The sequence below is a fragment of the Rhinopithecus bieti genome, unplaced genomic scaffold (assembly GCF_001698545.2).
Source record: "Rhinopithecus bieti isolate Rb0 unplaced genomic scaffold, ASM169854v2 scaffold_28016, whole genome shotgun sequence".
Taxonomy (NCBI): domain Eukaryota; kingdom Metazoa; phylum Chordata; class Mammalia; order Primates; family Cercopithecidae; genus Rhinopithecus; species Rhinopithecus bieti.
This window is the reverse complement of record NW_016813202.1, coordinates 3,303,889-3,324,864: the sequence shown is the minus strand read 5'-3', so window position 1 is coordinate 3,324,864 and position 20,976 is coordinate 3,303,889. Positions and strand designations below refer to the sequence as shown.

At 38.9% G+C, this 20,976-nt stretch overlaps 1 protein-coding gene across 3 annotated transcripts in view; it reads left to right on the top strand.

The window, feature by feature from the left end:
* AFF3 (ALF transcription elongation factor 3) overlaps positions 1 to 20,976 on the top strand; it is a 619,922-nt gene that overhangs the window by 398,720 nt on the left and 200,226 nt on the right. For all 3 annotated transcript variants that reach the window (XM_017847795.1, XM_017847794.1, XM_017847792.1), the window contains 2 exons: positions 401 to 437; positions 17,872 to 17,923. In XM_017847795.1, coding sequence (XP_017703284.1) covers positions 401 to 437; positions 17,872 to 17,923 — 89 coding nt within the window. The remainder of the gene's footprint in view (positions 1 to 400; positions 438 to 17,871; positions 17,924 to 20,976) is intronic.

The following is a 20,976-nucleotide window of genomic DNA, read 5'->3' as shown; positions in this document are numbered from 1 at the left end:
TGGGGGGCAGGGGTATGGGGAGACCCTGCTTAATGGGTAACGGATTTTACTTCAGAGTGATGGAAATATTTTCTAACTAGATAGAGGTAGTGGTTGCACAACCTTATGAATGTACCAAATGCCACTGAATTGTTCACTTTAAAATGGTTAATTTTATGTTACATGAACTTCACCTCAATAAAGTCATTAATACAAAAGAAAAATGATTGTGAAGTGTATTCCCAGAACTGCTTAACATGGACGTGTCCACCTTCGTGTCCATGTTTCTCGCTGAAGTAGCTGATAGAGATTGAGAGCGATGAATCAGTTCTGAATGACCAGTTTTAAACATGATCTCATGGTTTACTTGGGTTTTGAAAGTCACAATAAGTAAATTAATTGATGTTTCTTGTTCTTTCAGGACTCGCAGCTTGTATCCTCCGGACACAATAATCCAAGTAAGAAAGACTTCGCTCTGGAGTTTCATATGGGGAGCAGGGGGCAGGGGCAGAGGGCAGAGGGGGCGGGAAGATGAGCATGCAGTGGATGGTAGGTTTCAAAGAAATGCACTAAAAAACTGGGGAAAGGGGCCGTTTGTTCAAGTGCTGCCCGAATGAAAGACAGGATTTATCATTAAAGGTCGCTCAAGACGACCTTGAGTGCACGTATTCAAGGAAAGGAGGGCCAAAACAGAAAACAGTGAATTTCAAAGCCATCCCAAGAGAAGGGAATATCGTGCTTTATTATGGCTGTTCCTAGTATATGTGGAGGGAGAAAAAAAACTTAAAAGGCACATAATTGGTTGTCTGAATTAAAGGAAAATGAGTGGGCAAAGAAAACCAATCAGTAGACCTTCAGATAAACGACCTTAGAATCCGTGAAGAAAAGTCACAACCAGCTGGGTGTGTGTACTGTGTCCTCTTCCAGAAATAGACAGACTCAACTATCTAAGAAGCAGTTTCCTTATTGAATTGGTGGCTAATAAAACACATGGGCTTTTTGGTCAAAGAGAGGATGTTATCATTCCATGAAGTCGTGTTTTAATTCTCTTCTTTGGCACTACTAATTGGTATTAACGTTGTCTTGAGCATTAAAAATGCATAAGTGACCCTGTGTCCTAAAAGCACACTCACAAAGACTGGGCTTTGTTAGTTGCACGACCAGCCAGCAAGCTGAGAGCACCCCTTCCCAATTACAAAGCTGCATTTGAAGACTGAACATCCTCTGAGCTGTAGATCTCTCTGTGGAACTGAGGCTCAACCACTGGGCATCTGTGAGACAAATGGGCTGGAGAAAAAAGATGTTCTGGCAAATGCACTGGGAAGCAGCAGAATTTTCATGCACAGCTAGAGAAAGGCCAGTGGAGGGGTTGATAGCACAGTGGTGTGGAGGCAATATCTCTTAATTATCCAACCCACTGTTCGGATTTGCTGTGGGCACAGGCATCAGCGATGAGGCAAAATGCCAAAAGACATGAAATCTGAAGAAAATGATGAATTTAGTTCTAAGAAAAGAGATGAGAAGAAATCCTGGTTAAGTCTACGTGGTGGTATACAGGCGTCTGCATCACACACCGCAGACTAGAATGTCTTGAAGAGTTGTCCTTGCTTTCCTCGCTGTGTCTCACCATTGAATTTAAATGTTCAGGGTAAATGGAGGATCCCATAGATGAATACATGTACCTTCTGCCAGCTTGGCACTTTTGACAGACAGAACAGCGAAAGAAATTCTTGTTGAGTGTCTGTTCTGTGCTAGCATCCTGACTTACGGTATTTCACTTAATCTTCACGATAGCTGCATGAGCGAGGCATTAGGATCTCAATTTTACACGTGAAGAAAATGAGATTCTGAGGCTAAAAACCAGTCATTTCTTAGACACCGCGCTTAAAAAATGACAGCTAGAATTTGAATTCAGAGCTCTCTGCCCCAAAGACACAAACTTTTCATCCCACTATGTTGATTCCCGGAAAGCTGCTGCTATCACTTCACCGTGAGATTGAATTCTTGTCCAAGGACTATCTGCTATGATTTCTGTGTGCATCTGGCATATTTTTATGGCATGTGTAATATTCACTGCAATTTAGATTATATAAAAATGGACCCTTCTTCTATGGGACATGATGTGGTACTATCCCTGTGTGATATAAAACCCTCTGGCATTTCATTGTCCAGGAAAAGTTTTTGATTAGTTTTTTCTTTTCTAGGAATAAGGGGATTTTTTTTTTTATTTCATTTTCTGGAGATAAGGTCTTGCCCTGTTGCCAGGCTACAGTGGCACAATTATAGCCCACTATAACCTTGAATTCCTGGGCTCAAGCAATCCTCCCACCTTAGCTTCCTAAGTAGCCAGGACTACAGGCACATACCACTTTTTAAAATTTTTCTTAGAGACAGCTTTTCACTATGTTGCACAGACTGGTCTTGAACTCCTGGCCTCAAGTGGTCCTCTTGCCTTGGCCTCCCACAGTGCTGAGATTATAGGTGTGAGCTACCACACCTGGCCCTTTTTCATTTTTAAATAAGTCTTTCTCCAAAACCCCAGCACATGTATACAAAAACAATATTCCTATTAAAAGTCTGAGAATTCTCTGCAATTGACAGCACATTTGAAACTTTAGGAGAACTGACCCCACCACCATTTCCCATGCTGTTTTCGTATTTGGTTTAGAATCATGATTCCAGTGAATGTGTCAGAAATAGAGAAATACTGAACTTCAGAGAAACCAAAAACAAAATATCTGTGTGGATTGGTTACTCGCTCATTATTTTAGGCCAGTGTTTTTATTCTCTTTGAAGTGAGAAAGACTGTATTATAGAAACTAAAGGAAAGATTGTATTAACAGAAAATGACTTTCAATACAAATCTTTTAAAAGGTAGATCATTCATTGAATTACTGATCAATTGAACTTGATATTATAAAATGGAAGCTTGTTAAGCCTTGAGATACTTGAATATTAACATGGATGATTTATGTCTACATTTTTAAAAATTATGAGAACGTCCTGTTCAGTTGAGAGACTGCACCTGAGCAGTTCTTCCCCTCCCTTCGGAATCCCCACCTGATAGCCATGAAGCTGTAGAAATGGAAATAAATCCCAAATAGCACCGAAACCAGGAGAACGGCCATCAGCAAACCAGAAATTTAGTTGTGTTTCTGGAAAGACAAAATAAGACGTCCTGAAAAATACTCCTGAACAGGGAAGGTCGTGACACAGCAAAGGAAGAATCAAACAGGAACAAGCTTTAGTGGTGGTGGGAACAGCCCCCGGGAGCCCCAGGAAAGACCACATCTCCACTGGCCCCCAAGAGAGAACAAGTGCGAATTGTTTGCAGTGATGGGAACACCTGGCCATCCTTCAACCATGACCCCTCCAGCCCCATCCTCATGGATTCCCACGCAGAGCTTTCAGGGTGATTTTTTTCTCAAAAACCCCCCAAAACAAAAAATACAGTAATAGTTACTAAAAAAAAAAAAAAAAAAAATTTAAAATGAACAGCTCACTCCTCATTGGGAACTAATAGCAAAGAGAGAAACAGAATAGTTTCTAAGATAGTACCAGACCTTTAAAAATAGATGACATCGAGTAATGGCAGAAGAGTCAACTATTTCTCGAGGGAAATAAACAAAACTTCTACACACCTAAAGTACAGGGCTTTATATTTTTCTTAGAGGAGTGGGTGGAGGAAGGGCTTGGCCCTGCAGCTTGCCTGGAGGCTTCTCTTCTCTTGAGCCCTGAAGGAATCCTTCACGTCAACGTACCCTGCCCACTTACAAAGAGCCATAAATCAGCTCTTCCCTACAAGGGATAGGTGTGTTAGAAAAATCGATTGGTAAGCCAGGCGTGGTGGCTCAAGCCTGTAATCCCAGCACTTTGGGAGGCCGAGACGGGCGGATCACGAGGTCAGGAGATCGAGACCATCCTGGCTAACACGGTGAAACCCCGTCTCTACTAAAACATACAAAAAACTAGCCGGGCAAGGTGGCGGGCGCCTGTAGTCCCAGCTACTCCGGAGGCTGAGGCAGGAGAATGGCGTAAACCCGTGAGGCGGAGCTTGCAGTGAGCTGAGATCCGGCCACTGCACTCCAGCCCGGGCGACAGAGCCAGACTCCGACTCAAAAAAAAAAAAAAAAAGAAAAATCGATTGGTATACTGATACAGGAAAGCCACACGAACTACCTTGGTTAACCAATTTTTTATTTAAAAATAGGAATATATAACCAGTGAGCACCAAAAAGAAAGACTAGTCCCAAAGGAAGTCTAGGAAGTCTAATTCAAGGAAAACGAGAAAAAAGTTTCAAGTATAATTACAGTCCTTAGAAAGATTTGAAATTATTTGTGTTAAATAAAAAGAGAACAGATTGGTATGAAAAAGAGGTAATTACAGAACAGATGAACACTTGAGAATTAAAAATATGATGGACAAAACAAAATCAATAGGAGGAATGATAATAGCTGAAGTCTGAAACCTTGAATATAAAGTTGAAAACTTTTTTTTTTTAGTATAAAGTGAAACACAAATGGAAGCTGTGAAAGGGATTGAAGATACACAGCCAGTCAAGGTAGCGTGGTCAAAATGCCACCTTGACTGGTGGTATTAGTAATACCAGAAAAAAGGAAATGGAGAGGAATGAATAATAACAGAACTAGAGCACTAAGGGAAATGAGCGACTTACAATCAGAAAAGAAATGATTACTACAAAAGGTAACAAGACTGTGAGCAAGAGAGCCAGAACAAACGGGACAGCGGAGGATTGGACTCCTAATTCAGAAACTGGGGTTATCAAGCCCCGAATATAAAATTAGAGCCCTTGCGTTAATTTTTGGAAATAAAAGAGAGGATTGGAAATGTGGCAAAGAGCAAGAAAACTTGGAGGAGTGTTCAACAGAACTTCTAGGAATAAGAGAACATAATAGAAATTAGAATTTCCATGGGCAGGCATAACAGCACATTAGACATAGCTGAGAAAGAATTAACGAACTGGAAAGTTGAATTTAAGAACGTATCTAGAATGCAGCCTAGAGAGACAGAAATGGAAAACAGAAAATGAGTTAGCCGGGCACAGTGGCTCAAGCCTGTAATCCCAGCACTTTGGGAGGCCAAGACGGGTGGATCACAAGGTCAGGAGATCGAGACCATCCTGGCTAACCCGGTGAAACCCCGTCTCTACTAAAAAATACAAAACTAGCCGGGCGACGTGGCGGGCGCCTGTAGTCCCAGCTACTCGGGAGGCTGAGGCAGGAGAATGGCGTAAACCCGGGAGATGGAGCTTGCAGTGAGCTGAGATCCGGCCACTGCACTCCAGCCTGGGCGACAAAGCAAGACTCCGTCTCAAAAAAAAAAAAAAAAAAAAAAGAGACATGGGGATAAAGTGGGGAAGCCTAACATACATCTAACTAGAATTTCAGAAAGGGAAAGGGAAGCGAGACAGTGCTGAAGAAGATGATTGATGGCTGAGAATTTTCTAGACTTGAAAGACATTAATCCACAGAGTCAAGGAACCCAGTGAATACCAAGGATAAATGGGGAAAAAAAAAAAAAGTCCACACTACACACATTGTAGCTAAACTGCACATAAAAATTAAAATACCCTTTAATATCTTCAAAACCTCAGCCAGCTTACAGCTGACTTCACAACAGCATCAGTGGGAGCCCGCAAGCAGAGAAGGTGAAGCATCACTGAGTTGAGAAAAAATAACTATCAGCTTAGGATTGTGTATCTTGCACAAAAAAATGTAATGAATCAAGACATTTTCAGACAAAAGCTGGGAAAGTTTACCACCAGTAAATCCTTACAAAAGAAATTTTAAAAGACATACTTTGTTCAGAAGGAATGTGAGGTGCGAGAAGGATTAAATGCAGTGAAAGTAAATATGGGGAAAATTTAAACAATGTTGTAATGTATTAAGTAATCAAAATAAATACAGTTGGAATCCACAAAACAATAGCGTAACATAAGATGAGGAGAATTTGGAATTAAAATCTTCTAAGTTCCTGTAATTATTTCAGAGAAGGATAAAAATTTTAACTTTGGGCTTTGATAAAGTAAGTAAATATTTGCAATTTTTAGGGTACCAACTAAACTATAGTAAAAGGTATTTAACCTACAAACCAAATGTGGAGAACATCTTACAAACCAAGTTTAAAATAGAATATGAATATTATTAGCTAATCCAAAGGAATTAAAGAAGAGAAAATGAAACAGAGTATATGGGAAAATATAGTAGCATAAATTAAATCAGTAATTTAAAGGCCGGGCGTGGTGGCTCACGCCTGTAATCCCAGCAGTTTGGGAGGCTGAGGCGGGCAGATCACTTGAGGTCAGGAGTTCGAGACCAGCCTGGCTAACACGGTGAAACCCCGTCTCTACTAAAAATACAAAACTTAGCCAGGTGTGGTGCCGCTTGCCTGTAGTCACAGCTACTGAGGACGCTGAGGCAGGAGACTCGCTTGAACCCGGGAGGCAGAGGTTACAGTGAGCCCAGATTGCACCACTGCACTCCAGCCTGGGCAGCAGAGCGAGGCTGTCAAAAAAAAAAAAAAAAAAAAAAAAAAAAAAAAAAAAAAAAAAAAAAAAAAAAAAAATCAGTAATTTAAACAAATGGATTAGATGCAATGATTCAGTAACAAATAATGGCCAAATGGATTAAAACATAAAACTCTAGCTCTGTGCTATTAGAATGACACATTTAGAAATTAAAGATTCAGAAAATTTGAATGGAAAAAGGATAGGAAAATATATACCAACCAAATACTGATGAAAAAGAAGATGATATATGTGTTCTAATACCAGAAAATAAACTTTAAGCAAAAAGCATTACTACAGTTAAAAAGGGTCACTACCCAAGGTACAACTTACCATATGGACAAAATAATTGGATATATGTAAATTCCAAATAACATAGCTTCAAATTTTTAAAAGTAAAAATCACTAAATTACATGGAGAAATGTGTTATCTTAATGGGAAATGTAAACATAAATTTGTAACTGTTATATCATGCAAACAGAAAAAATGGTAAGGATACATAAGATTCAAACAACACAATGAGAGAGAGTATATTACCCAACAGCTGCAGAATATGCATTGTTTTCAAGCAGACAGGGAACAGTTATGAAAATCGACAACTACTGGACCATAAAGCAAGTTTCAACAAATTTTTAAAGATATAAATATTATATTGACCATGGTCTCCAACCGCAATATGATTAAATTAGAAATTGATAATGAAAATATGACTAGTAGGGAAAACACATGTTTAGAAATTAAGAATCACTTCAAATATTAGTAAATATTTGAGACTGAAAGGTAATAGAAATACCTAATATTAAAACTGAAGGAAGAAACTAAATTAGAGGGAAAATTGCAACTTTCCCTCTAAAATATTCATACTGGAAGCCGGGTGCAATGGCTCACGCCTGTGATCCTAGCTCTTTGGGAGGCTGAGGTGGGCAGATCAATTGAGGTCAGGAATTCGAGACCAGCCTGGCCAACATGGTGAAACCCCGTCTCTACTGAAAATACAAAATTTAGTTGGGTGTGGTGGTGGGCACCTGTAGTCCCAGCTACTCGGGAGACTGAGACAGGAGAATCACTTGAGCCTGGGAGGCGGATGTTGCAGTGAGCCAAGATCCCACCACTGCACTCCAGCCCAGATGACAGAGTGAGACTTCGTGTCTAAATAAATAAAGAAATGCCTCATACTAGAAAACAAAAAAATTAATGAACTAATCCATCTTAAGAGCTGAAAGAAGAGAAAATAAACCCAAAACAAATGGAAAAGAGATTTACAAAACAAAGACAAAAACAGAAATTAGTAAAATAGCAAAGATAAAATTTTAAATGTCAGTGGAGCCAAAAGTGTATTCATTGAAGATATAATACAGTTGACACACTTTCCAGAGAGATTGGTCAGGACAAAAAGAGAAAAGGCACAAATAAATAATATTAGGAATCAAAAAGGGAAAAAATGTGATGCACATCAAGAACAAAAATATGAACAAAATTGTGCCAAAATTTTTTCAAACCTAGATGAAATGACTGTGATTAAAATGATTATTCAGGCATTATATGTATATATGTAGATATTTTATGTGAAATTTACATATAAATATAACCTGAATAATCTTATAACCATTTTAACAATTGGCCCAGTAATTTTTAAAAAATCATTCCACACACACAATTTCAAGGCTAGACATTTTTACCAGGGATTCTACCAAACTCACAGGAAGAGGTAATTCCAAACCTACACCCTTCTTCAGATAGTTAGAAAAAGCCAGCGGTTCTCAACTCATTCTGTCAAGGCAGTATAACCTTGATATCAAAACTTGACAAGCCAATATAAGAAAAAGAATTTACAGGTGTCATTCATGATCATAAATGTAAAAATTCTAGGTCAAATATTTGTAAATTCCATCCAGCAAAGTACAAAATATATTTTAAAATATAACTCATAATTAAGAAATTGTATTTATTTTGGGAATTCAAAATTGGCTTCTTTTTATAATAGTAACATGATTAATTATATGAAAATATTAAAGGAGAAAAATATGATTGTTTCAATAAGTTAAGAAAAAGCATTTGATAAAATTCACTATACATGATTTAAAGGAAAAATAGCAAATCAGGAATAGAAGCCCACTTCATGAACACAATAACAGTATCTGCCAAAAAACCTCAAAACAACCATCCTATTTAGTGTTGAAACATTTGCAGCATTCCCCTCAAGATGAGGAACAAGACATGAGTTCCACTTTTATGCAATATTATCCTGGATATCCTTGGTCAAGGCAATAAACTAAAAAAAAAAAAGTATCTGTTAGAAAAGAGAAAAATAATCGTTTTCTCAAATTATCTTGTCTATGCGGAAAACTCAAAAGAATCTACAGACTATTAGGATTAATAAGAAAATTTAGCAAGATTTCTGTATACACAATTTGATTTCCCTACACTAACAACTGAAAACTATAGTTTAAAACAACTTTTAATGTTAGCATAAAAATATAACTTACTAAGCAATAACCCTGTCAAAAGATGTGTTAAGACCTCTATGGAGAAACTTAACCAACTATTGAAATATGTTAAGGAAGGTCAAAATAAATGGAGATGCCTAATACCAAGTACGTGAATTGGAAGATGCAGTGTTGTAAAGATATAAGTTCTCTCCAAATATCTGTAGATTTAGTACAGCTCCAATCAAATGTCCAACTTGTGTGTATGTGGAAATTGACAAACTGATGATACTCAAATTTATACAATAGAACAAAGAGCTAGGAATAGCTCAGATGTTCCTGAAGAGCAAGGTTGGGGCTTCGCCTTACCAATATTTTAAAAATATATATTAAAGCTAAGTAATGAGGGTGGCAATAGACAAATTGAGCAATGAAAGCGATTGCATAGAGACCCAGAAGCAGATCCACAGGTGTTTGAAAACTGGACTCATGGCAGAGATGATGATGTAGATCAATGGAGAAAGAATGGACTTTGAGTACCATAATAACTGGTTATTTCTAGGGAGAAAAACGAAACTAGCTCCTACCCCACACCATATACAAAAACCAGTCCAGGTATTTTTTAAAAGATCAGTAAAAGTATATGCTTTTAGAAGACAGTATAAAACATTTTTCTGATGTTTTTCTTAAATCACAAAAAGTGTCAAATAAAGAAAATGATCTATAAATTTGAGTACATTAAAATTAAGAACTTAACATTATCCAAAGATAACAGAAAAGGTAAAAAGGCTAACACTGGGAAAAGTTTTTTGTTTTGTTTTGTTTTTGAGACGGAGTCTCGCTCTGTTGCCCAGGCTGGAGTGCAGTGGCCCGATCTTGGCTCACTGCAACCTCCGCCTCCTGGGTTCAAATGATTCTCATGTCTCAGCCTTTCTAGTAGCTGGGACTACAAGGCGCCTGCCACCACGCCTGGCTAATTTTTTGGGAGTTTTGTTTTTGCATTTTTAGTAGAGACGGGGTTTCACTGTGTTAGCCGGGATGGTCTCCATCTCCTGACCTCATGATCTGCCCGCCTCGGCTTCCCAAAGTGCTGGGATTACAGGCGTGAGCCACTGCACCAGCCACGTTTTATCTGTATATTGAAAAGTTATACGCACACACACACGACTATATGTATGACTCTTACTGAGACAATAAAATGATTCTATGAATGAGAAATTAATACTAAAAAATATTTTTTGAGATACGACACAGAAGAGCAAGCACAAAATATTTACCTCATTAGTGCTCAGAGAAATGCAAACAACACAACAGAATGTTATTCGACATTGTTAAATTGGAAAAACCTTTAAAACCTTGATCATAACGAGTGTTGGTGTGGAGGTGAATCAGTTGGAAGTCTCATATACTGTCTGGGGAGTGTTAATTTGGAAATCAGTTTTGGATTCCCTGCTCCAGTTGGCCATATGGAAATCTTAAGGCCCANATATTAAAGGAGAAAATATGATTGTTTCAATAAGTTAAGAAAAGCATTTGATAAAATTCACTATACATGATTTAAAGGAAAATAGCAAATCAGGAATAGAAGCCCACTTCATGAACACAATAACAGTATCTGCCAAAAAACCTCAAAACAACCATCCTATTTAGTGTTGAAACATTTGCAGCATTCCCCTCAAGATGAGGAACAAGACATGAGTTCCACTTTTATGCAATATTATCCTGGATATCCTTGGTCAAGGCAATAAACTAAAAAAAAAAAGTATCTGTTAGAAAAGAGAAAATAATCGTTTTCTCAAATTATCTTGTCTATGCGGAAAACTCAAAAGAATCTACAGACTATTAGGATTAATAAGAAAATTTAGCAAGATTTCTGTATACACAATTTGATTTCCCTACACTAACAACTGAAAACTATAGTTTAAAACAACTTTTAATGTTAGCATAAAATATAACTTACTAAGCAATAACCCTGTCAAAAGATGTGTTAAGACCTCTATGGAGAAACTTAACCAACTATTGAAATATGTTAAGGAAGGTCAAAATAAATGGAGATGCCTAATACCAAGTACGTGAATTGGAAGATGCAGTGTTGTAAAGATATAAGTTCTCTCCAAATATCTGTAGATTTAGTACAGCTCCAATCAAATGTCCAACTTGTGTGTATGTGGAAATTGACAAACTGATGATACTCAAATTTATACAATAGAACAAAGAGCTAGGAATAGCTCAGATGTTCCTGAAGAGCAAGGTTGGGGCTTCGCCTTACCAATATTTTAAAATATATATTAAAGCTAAGTAATGAGGGTGGCAATAGACAAATTGAGCAATGAAAGCGATTGCATAGAGACCCAGAAGCAGATCCACAGGTGTTTGAAAACTGGACTCATGGCAGAGATGATGATGTAGATCAATGGAGAAAGAATGGACTTTGAGTACCATAATAACTGGTTATTTCTAGGGAGAAAACGAAACTAGCTCCTACCCCACACCATATACAAAACCAGTCCAGGTATTTTTTAAAAGATCAGTAAAAGTATATGCTTTTAGAAGACAGTATAAAACATTTTCTGATGTTTTCTTAAATCACAAAAGTGTCAAATAAAGAAAATGATCTATAAATTTGAGTACATTAAAATTAAGAACTTAACATTATCCAAAGATAACAGAAAAGGTAAAAGGCTAACACTGGGAAAAGTTTTTTGTTTTGTTTTGTTTTGAGACGGAGTCTCGCTCTGTTGCCCAGGCTGGAGTGCAGTGGCCCGATCTTGGCTCACTGCAACCTCCGCCTCCTGGGTTCAAATGATTCTCATGTCTCAGCCTTTCTAGTAGCTGGGACTACAAGGCGCCTGCCACCACGCCTGGCTAATTTTTTGGGAGTTTTGTTTTGCATTTTAGTAGAGACGGGGTTTCACTGTGTTAGCCGGGATGGTCTCCATCTCCTGACCTCATGATCTGCCCGCCTCGGCTTCCCAAAGTGCTGGGATTACAGGCGTGAGCCACTGCACCAGCCACGTTTTATCTGTATATTGAAAAGTTATACGCACACACACACGACTATATGTATGACTCTTACTGAGACAATAAAATGATTCTATGAATGAGAAATTAATACTAAAAAATATTTTTTGAGATACGACACAGAAGAGCAAGCACAAAATATTTACCTCATTAGTGCTCAGAGAAATGCAAACAACACAACAGAATGTTATTCGACATTGTTAAATTGGAAAACCTTTAAAACCTTGATCATAACGAGTGTTGGTGTGGAGGTGAATCAGTTGGAAGTCTCATATACTGTCTGGGGAGTGTTAATTTGGAAATCAGTTTTGGATTCCCTGCTCCAGTTGGCCATATGGAAATCTTAAGGCCCAGAACTCCTAACATGTGCATGAGGAAGGGTGTTCACGAATGTTTTCTGTTCTGTTGTTCATAATAGAAAAAATCTAAATGTCCATCAGGAGAAGAAAAAATAAGAAACTCTGGAATATTTATACAATAAAGTATTGCACAGCAGTGAGGATGAACAAACTGTAGCTACATGCAGTATGATGGCTAAATCTAAAATTCATAACGCTGCCTGATAGAAGTGAGTCTCAGAAGAACGCCTAGGTATGGTTAGAGTCGTATGAAGTTTAAAAACAACAGTGACCAAAAAAGAGTTAATTTATTAATACACGCGTAGGTGGTTAAAAGAAAAAAAAAAAAAAACGAAAACCCCCCAAGAAAACAAAGAGAATGATTGACACAAAATTCTTTTTTTTTTTTTTTTTTTTGAGATGGAGTCTCACTCTGTCGCCCAGGCTGGAGTGCAGTGGTGCAATCTCGGCTCACTGTAAGCTCTGCCTCCCTGGTTCATGCCATTCTCCTGCCTCAGCCTCTCGAGCAGCTGGGACTACAGGTGACCGCCACCACGCCTGGGTGACTTTTTGTATTTTTAGTAGAGACGGGGTTTCACCATGTTAGCCAAGATTGTCTCAATCTCCTGACCTCGTGATCCACCTGCCTCGGCCTCCCAAAGTGCTGGAATTACAGGTGTGAGCCACCACGCCCGGCCACAATTGTTTTACCAGTAGCTGGTGGGAAGGGCGGGAAGAGATGGAAGCCAGTGAAGGCACGTTTGATGATGTTCCATCCCTGGCCTGGAAGGTGTTTTCACAGTTCATTCATTTTACTGCTTTGAAAGTGTCTATGTACATTTCATGTAAATACACATTTTCTGTTCACTAAATGTGTACTCTATATAGCACTATTTTCGGGAGAACATAACCTTAACTTGAGACAAACCTGTGACGTGGCGGAACATAACAATGACAATTCATTTAACATAAATGTCGGGAACATTTGCACTCATTCCACCTTAGTGACATTCCCTTCTGTTCAGGTCTACTCAGGCTGCTTTGTTCTTTAGTGACTAATATTTATATTGTCACAGTATTGCAAATTCTCATTATTGGCTTACAATTTTTTACTTGATCTATAGGCAAGACCAAAAATTAAATTATTAACTAAATTAATATTAAGGAGGATGACTCAATAATTACTGAACAGGATATAAATATTTTAAATCTTGGTATAAAAGGAAAGATATAGCTGTGACAGGGAGGTGGGAGGGAAGGATAGATGGGTGAGTTTCAGAAAAGATACTGTCAGAAGGTGATTAATCAAGAGAAATAAGATTAAATATATTTAAAGTTACAAATGCCCACTAGAGGCACTAAAAGTAATAACAGAACTAATGAAAATTATAAGCGGGGGGGAGAATATTAAATACCTTGCCTCTGTCTAAAGTTGGTACGTCTAGAAATAAAAACACATTGGCTGGGCACGGTAGCTCACACCTGTAATCCCAGCACTTTGGGAAGCCAAGGAGGGCGGATTACTTGAGGCCAGGAGTTTGAGACCAGCCTGGCCAACATGGTGAAACCCCGTCTCTACTAAAAATACAAAAATTAGCCAGGCGTGATGGCATGTACCTGTTATCCCTGCTACTCAGGAGGCTGAGGCAGGATAATCACGTGAGATCACCTGGGAGGCAGAGATTGCAATAAGTCGAGATCACACCACTGCACTCCAGCCTGGACACCAGAGTGAGACTCCATCTCAAAAAAGGAAAAACACGTCACTTAGACTAATCATTGAAGGGCTAAGAGAATTTCTTTTAAAAAAAAAAGCAAGCAAAGTCATTATCTTTTCTTTTCCGCTTATTTTTTTAAAACCATAAACATGGATTGCTTTTAATATAACTAGGTAGAAACGTTGCAGCATATGGCCGGGCACAGTGGCTCACACCTGTAATCTCAGCACTTTGGGAGGCTGAGGCAGACAGATCACAAGATCAGGAGTTGGAGACCAGCCTGGCCAATATGGTGAAACCCTATCTCTACTAAAAATACAAACATTAGCCGGGCATGGTGGCAGCCAACTGTAGTCCCAGCTACTAGGGAGGCTGAGGCAGGAGAATCACCTTGAACCCAGGAGGCAGAGGTTGCAGTGAAGAGAGTGCACCATTGCACTCCAGCCTGGGTGACAGAGTGAGACTTCATCTCAAAAACAAAACAAAACAAAAAAAGTTGCGGTATAGCAAAACTTCCCTCTGCAGAATTCAGTTTAATGCAGGATTATTTTGATTTCCTTTTCAAAAAACATATTTAGTCCCTATATGACACTATTGATGGAAAGCAAGATCCTCCAGTAGTGCAGTCCATTTAAATGTTTAAAGAGCATGAATTCCACATTATTTATCTTTATGCTCCCAACAGCACCCAACATAGAAGTCCTCTGTACATTGAGTTAAAAGGTAACTGTTATAATTTTTTTAAGTGACCTACTGGAGTCAGCAAGCTGTTTCATGCCTCTAACTGTATATTCCATTTCACTGGCGAGGGTACCTTACACATCTTTTCCCACTGCAGCATGGGATTCTGTATTAGTGACAGATCATCAGAACAGGAGACACATACTGAGCACCTAGTATATGTTAGGGATTGTGGAAGGCCTAGTCACACAAATATGGACTGTCAAATTGAAAGTGGATAATACATACAGATGCAAAGATTTTACATATATTTACATATATACATATACATGTGCATATATAGTTCTTTCTGTGGCTCATTTTTCCCCCTCTTCCTCTCTGTAATTGTATTTCCACATGTAAAATGGCTTCGCTGCACCCAGCTTATTAGTGACCAATGCAGGTTCCCTCCCAAAGATACCAATGTGGTATCCATCATGAAAACAGCTGACACAAACAGAAGGACCCTGGAGGACTCTCTTTGGATGGTTGGGGGATTGAGCAGGAAACATCTCCTGCGCACCCAACTGGAAAAAAAAAAAAAAATCGTACCAATGTTCTAGAATGTTCCATTACATTCATCATTTTCCCTTGGGTCCTAATAAAGAGACCATAATTCTCAATGGTGTATGCACTTAAACATTTCAAGTTAACTTCAGAGATTGCATCACCTAAAATTTCAAGACGTTGGGGGAAATTTTGTGTTTTATTCTTTCTGAAGGACAAAAATAGTTTTAACCCCATCTCATTCCTGACCAACTTACTTTTCCCTACCCAGAAAGACAAATTCATTATCAGCACTGAAGTTGCTGAGAACACTCCCTCTCAGACTGTTCACCATGTTCTGTTTGGCCCCACTACATCCTTCCTATTTGCCGGAACCTATTCTGTTTGCCCTGTTGCCACAACATAAGTGCTACTGAGAGCAAAGATAATCAGCTGCGCGTCTGTCCCTGTGCTGAAGCCAGCCCAAGACTTGGGCAGTGTTATTGGTCAAGGCGAAACATATTTCTTCAAACATCCAAACAGTGCCTTCGTTTTTATTTTCAGTTTCCTGTTTTCTGACATAAATTCTTTGGGAATTTTACCATTGCCTGCCGCTTCCAAGTCTGCTGTTTTACATTCTTCATGAAGATGGGATGTGGTGACTACTGGAAGCTAGAGACTGGGGAAAGTAACCAATTTCACCAAATTAAAGGAGGTTGGGGAAAAGGATCCATATATTTGAGAAAAAAAACTGTACTTCCATTTAGTTTTGTGTTATATAATGCAGGTGTTATAACTCTCTATTTCAGGATTATAGGAGAGATTGTGGTTAGTCCATGGAAAAAAATGTTTCTGCAAAGTACTAAATTATTTTCCAGCACTGAAGCCAGTTGAACAGGCCTTACTAGCTTCCTAAATGAGTGCACCACAGACCTTGCCTGGAAGACAAAAGAAAATACACAAGAAGGAGCTGTAAAGCAAGTTTATTAATTTGCTACTTTAGACTTTATTCCAACATGGTTTTATATGTATTGAGGCCCTGTCTAATCAATGTTTGTTTTCGAGGCAGTTAAAATAGATTTTGTGATTTTTTTGTTTTTCCCCTCATCTGACCAACTTTTAGCCAAAGTTGCCCATAGCTGTTCTGGCACTGGATAAATGTCTGAGATAGATGTATGAACTGTAGAAACTGTGTCTTCTTTTTCTCACAACTGTTTATTCCTATAAGAAAAAGAGAAGGAAATATAAAGTTTGCTTTTGAGTTCAGTTTGGGCAGTACCTTTGGGATATGCTTATTATGTAATTTAGGGAGTCATTCCTGGGACTAGGTGAACACAAGCTAATGTTGACAGCTGACAAAAGGGGTATGGTACAATGTGTGGGCCTGAGGACCTGAGCAGTAGACCAAGGGATTCTAGAGATCTCCAGACCTGACTTGAAAGAGCACAGCAAAGCAAGTTACTACCACAGACCTATTTCTTGCAACTCACAGCCTTCTCTGGGGTGTACTAGCTCTGCACAACCATCAGGAAACACACAAGCCCACAGTCTCAGTTATCAGTGACTTCTTCCATCTCCAAGCCTCAAGGAAATACAGAGAAACTCCTTACAAAATGAGGATGCATGGTTCAAACCACCAGTTGATTAAGGATTAGGAATTACATTAAGCCTACTGCAAACTACAAGAAGTGAACTGGTTCCAAGCTCCCCCAACTACATACTACTTGTTAATTCCTCAATGATCACGGCCCACAGAAGCGTTTCCTTAACTAGCCTTTCGGATGGTCAGAAAAGATTTCTGGTTTACATCTCATTCTGCTTTAAGCTTTGGGCCCCAAAACCTGCCACCAGGGCTCTCCATGGGGTATAAGATAGGGGGATCTTGGGACCTACAATGCAACCTCAGTGTTCTGTAAAAATTCTGTCTTCCTGGCCGGACGGGGGGCTCACGCCTGTAATTCCAACACTTTGAGAGGCCGAGGTGGGCAGATCACTTGAGGTCAGTTCAAGACCAGCCTGGCCAACATGGTGAAACCCCGTCTCTACAAAAAATACAAAAATTAGCCAGGTGTGGTGGCAGGCGCCTGTAGTCCCAGCTACTTGGGAGGCTGAGACAGGAGAATTGCTTGCACTCAGTAGGTGGAGGTTGCAGTGAGCCAAGATTGTGCCACTGCACTCCAGCCTGGACAACAGAGTGAGACTTTGTCTCAAAAAAAAAAAAAATTTCTTTTCTCCAAGTCCTGATTCAGCCTGACCTGGTTTGGCTTATGTTAGCAGAAGCAATGAAAGTTCAAAGTGCCTTGGATATAGAATGCCAATGGGTTTATTTCCTGAAATTTTCTGTAAAGTGAAGTGGAAGGAAACAGGTTCCATCTGTAAGATATTCATCTTCTGGCAAGGTCTCCACTCCAAGCCTCTGATTATTTGCAAATAGCTCCTCAGTACCTACTCACAGATCTGTGCCTGGGCAATTCTATTGCAGAGAAGAAATTATTTTGCAAATCCGGTTCTCAGACAATAAAAGATGTTTTAAAAGCCTCCTGCTACACATTTTGAAAGATGGTTAATAGGAGCATGGAAATATATTTAATCTCTCTTAAATCTTAAAGACCGTAAGACTCATATGTCGGTATTTTTTTCTGCTTCCTTTTTAAGAGAAAGGTGATGCAGAGCCAGAGAGTCCAGACAATGGCACATCGAATACATCGTAAGTCTCTTTCGTTTTTCTATCAGAGATGCCTGTTCTTAAATATGCCTCGTAAAATGAGATAGTGCGAGTATCTTGTAATAGTAATAATGATGATGGAAGGAAGCCCATGGTTCTCTTTTCTCATGATAATGTCTTTTTAAATGCTTTGGGTGCAGATGCATTTTGAGGGCTTTTTTATGCTTTAGCAGAGTAAGAGGAATCTTGAAAAATGCAGATGCTTCTCTTATGAAGTAGAAATGTAATGAGATTTGAGCATGTGTGCTGGGGGGATTTGGTTGGAGACTTTCAGCATCGTCTTAAGAATTACAGAACTTTTCACACTTAAACTGGGAGGTATGCTGTCCCACACCGCTGTGCAGTAACAGGGTCGTTTCAGAAGCTTGCCATCTGCAACCTCACCTTGGAATTACGTGAAAAGTACAATTATCCTTATCTATGGAATCTCCAGAGTTTATTTTTTTGAATTAACAAAAGCAGTTTTAAAAACATAAAAAAAGGCCCTTATAAAACATGTGCTCCTCACTCTGTGTTTTGTCTGTTTCTTCTCAATATTCAAGGAATCCAAATATGTTTTTACTGATTAATTTGATGCCAAATTGATATACCAGCATTTAAATTAAAAGATTCACGAGCTAACAAGTGACTATTTTAGCTCCGTAAGAGTCAGTAACAGGTTTGCTCCTTAAAAATCTTTATTTTTATCACTTATGAGCAGTGGCGCGTGTTTTCTCATTATAAGACAGACTTTGTGAATTTATCTGTATGGGGATCAGTGTTCTTATTACTAAGCATTTTTTAAGTGTATTGATTGGAAATCAGTTTGTAGTAAAATATTGAGTGTCTTATTTTGCCCAAAATCTGTTTCTTGGTCTAGAAAGATCCTTTGGCTTAAATAGGAGAGATGTGTATTTCATAAGAGATATGAATATATGTTTGTCTTTCTTAAGATACTTCCCTAAAAGTTCTAAATAGTTCCATTGTCCTGCTTTCAGATGATATAATGAATGTGACTGGTCTTAAATGGTTAAAATATTACTAATTTTAATTTTGTGTGTTGTAAAATATAATGGGAAAGGCTTTTAATGCCATCTGGAGGCATTCTAGAGAACTGAAAAGGGTAGAATCATTGGAAATTCAGTTCTTTTGAGTAACGTTAGAAACTGCATAAAATTCATGCAACCCGAATGTAAGCTATTTGGGGAAGTTGTATTTTTTAATAAATTATTTTATAAAAGTTTTAATTGTAGAAACATTTTTTTCAAATTCTCAATAATGAAATTATTTTAAAGACTGTCAAAGAATGTAAAAAGTATGTTGGAAAGTGACTAGCATCCTACGTTTAATTTTACATATTTTAAAATCACATTCAGTAGGCACCCATTTGGTTAGGACAGTTGGATGTGCTTTTAAAGTTCTCCTTCCCTCACATATTTCTAAAAAGTCTATTCCCAGCCAGTCTCAATGGCTCACACCTGTAATCCCAACACTTTGGGAGGCCAAGGCAGGTGGATCACTTGAGGCCAGAAGTTTGAGACCAGGCTGGCCAACATGGTAAAACCTCATCTGTACTAAAAATACAAAAATTAGCCAGGCGTGGTGGCACACACCTGTAATCCCAGCTACTCGGGAGGCTGAGACACAAGAATGGCTTAAACCCAAGATCATGCCACTGCACTCCAGCCTGAGTGACGGAGTAAGACTCTGTCTCAAAAATAATAAATAAAAAAATAAAAAGTTTATTCCTTAAAAGCATTGGTTTGCTTTATTCCATACCTTATTTCTTATAACATCTATGAAAGTAGGTATATTGGCCAGGCATAGTGGCTCACGCCTGTAATCCCAGCCCTTTGAGAGACAAAAGCGGGCAGATCACGAGGTCAGGAGATCAAAACCAGCCTGGCCAACATCCTGAAACCCTGTCTCCACTAAAAATACCAAAAAAAAAAAAAAAAAATAGCTGGGTGTAGTGGCATACACCTGTAATCTCAGCTACTCAGGAGGCTGAGGCAGGAGAATCACTTGAAGCCGGGAGATGGAGGTTGCAGCGAGCAGAGATCACGCCACTGCACTCCAGCCTGGGTGACAGAGGGAGACTCCATCTCAAAAAAAAAAGAGAAAATATATATATAAGTTGTCTGAGGAATTACTTTTAAACCCTCTGGAAATATAAAAACAATGGGAGCTTGAAGCAACCCCATATTCCTGCCTCTTTGAGCAAAGCAGTTTCTTAGGCACCTGCCTCTTAAACTAGAAATAACAGGTTGCACGCATCTCTCCTAAAAGTGGAGAATTCTGAACTTGAAACAGCTCAAGATACCTCTAACAGAGTTTCTGTTATAATTGGTATGAGGTGCAGTACATTACGGATAAAGAGTGAGATTCAGGATGCCTTTGATTTGTGTAGCATTTTACATTCTTATGTGCAGCATCTATCTGAGCTTTTTTAGGTAGGTAGGATAGAGATAATATCTGCATATTATGGATAAGGAATCTGAGGATCAGAAAGGTCACTCCAGGCCAGGTGCGGTGTCTCACACCCATAATCCCAGCACTTTGGAGGCCGGGGCGGGTGGATCACCTGAAGTCAGAAGTTTGAAACCAGCCTGGCCAACATGGCGAAACCCCATCTCTACTAAAATACAAAACTTAGCTGAGTGTGGTGGCACGTGCCTGCAATCCCAGCTACTGGGGAGGCTGAGGCAGGAAAATCACTTGAACCTGGGAGGCAGAGGTTGCAGTGAGCCAAGATTGCACCACTGCACTCCAGCCTAGGCAACAGAGTAAGACTCCATCTCAAAAAAAAAAAAAAGCGTCATTCCACTTAAGTGAGGAGTTAGAGCATAAACCTTCTGATTTTTGTCCATTTTCCATACTAAGGTGGGTGTGGATCTCAAGAGACAAACTAAAATGGTGAGTCACAATAAGTAGGAAAATTGGGAGCAGAGTATTTGTTAAGTGGGAAGCATGTTAGTTTGGTAGGGCTGCCAGAACAAAGTACCGGCAAGTATGCAGCAAAAGTAACGGAAATTTATTTTCTCATGGTTCTGGAG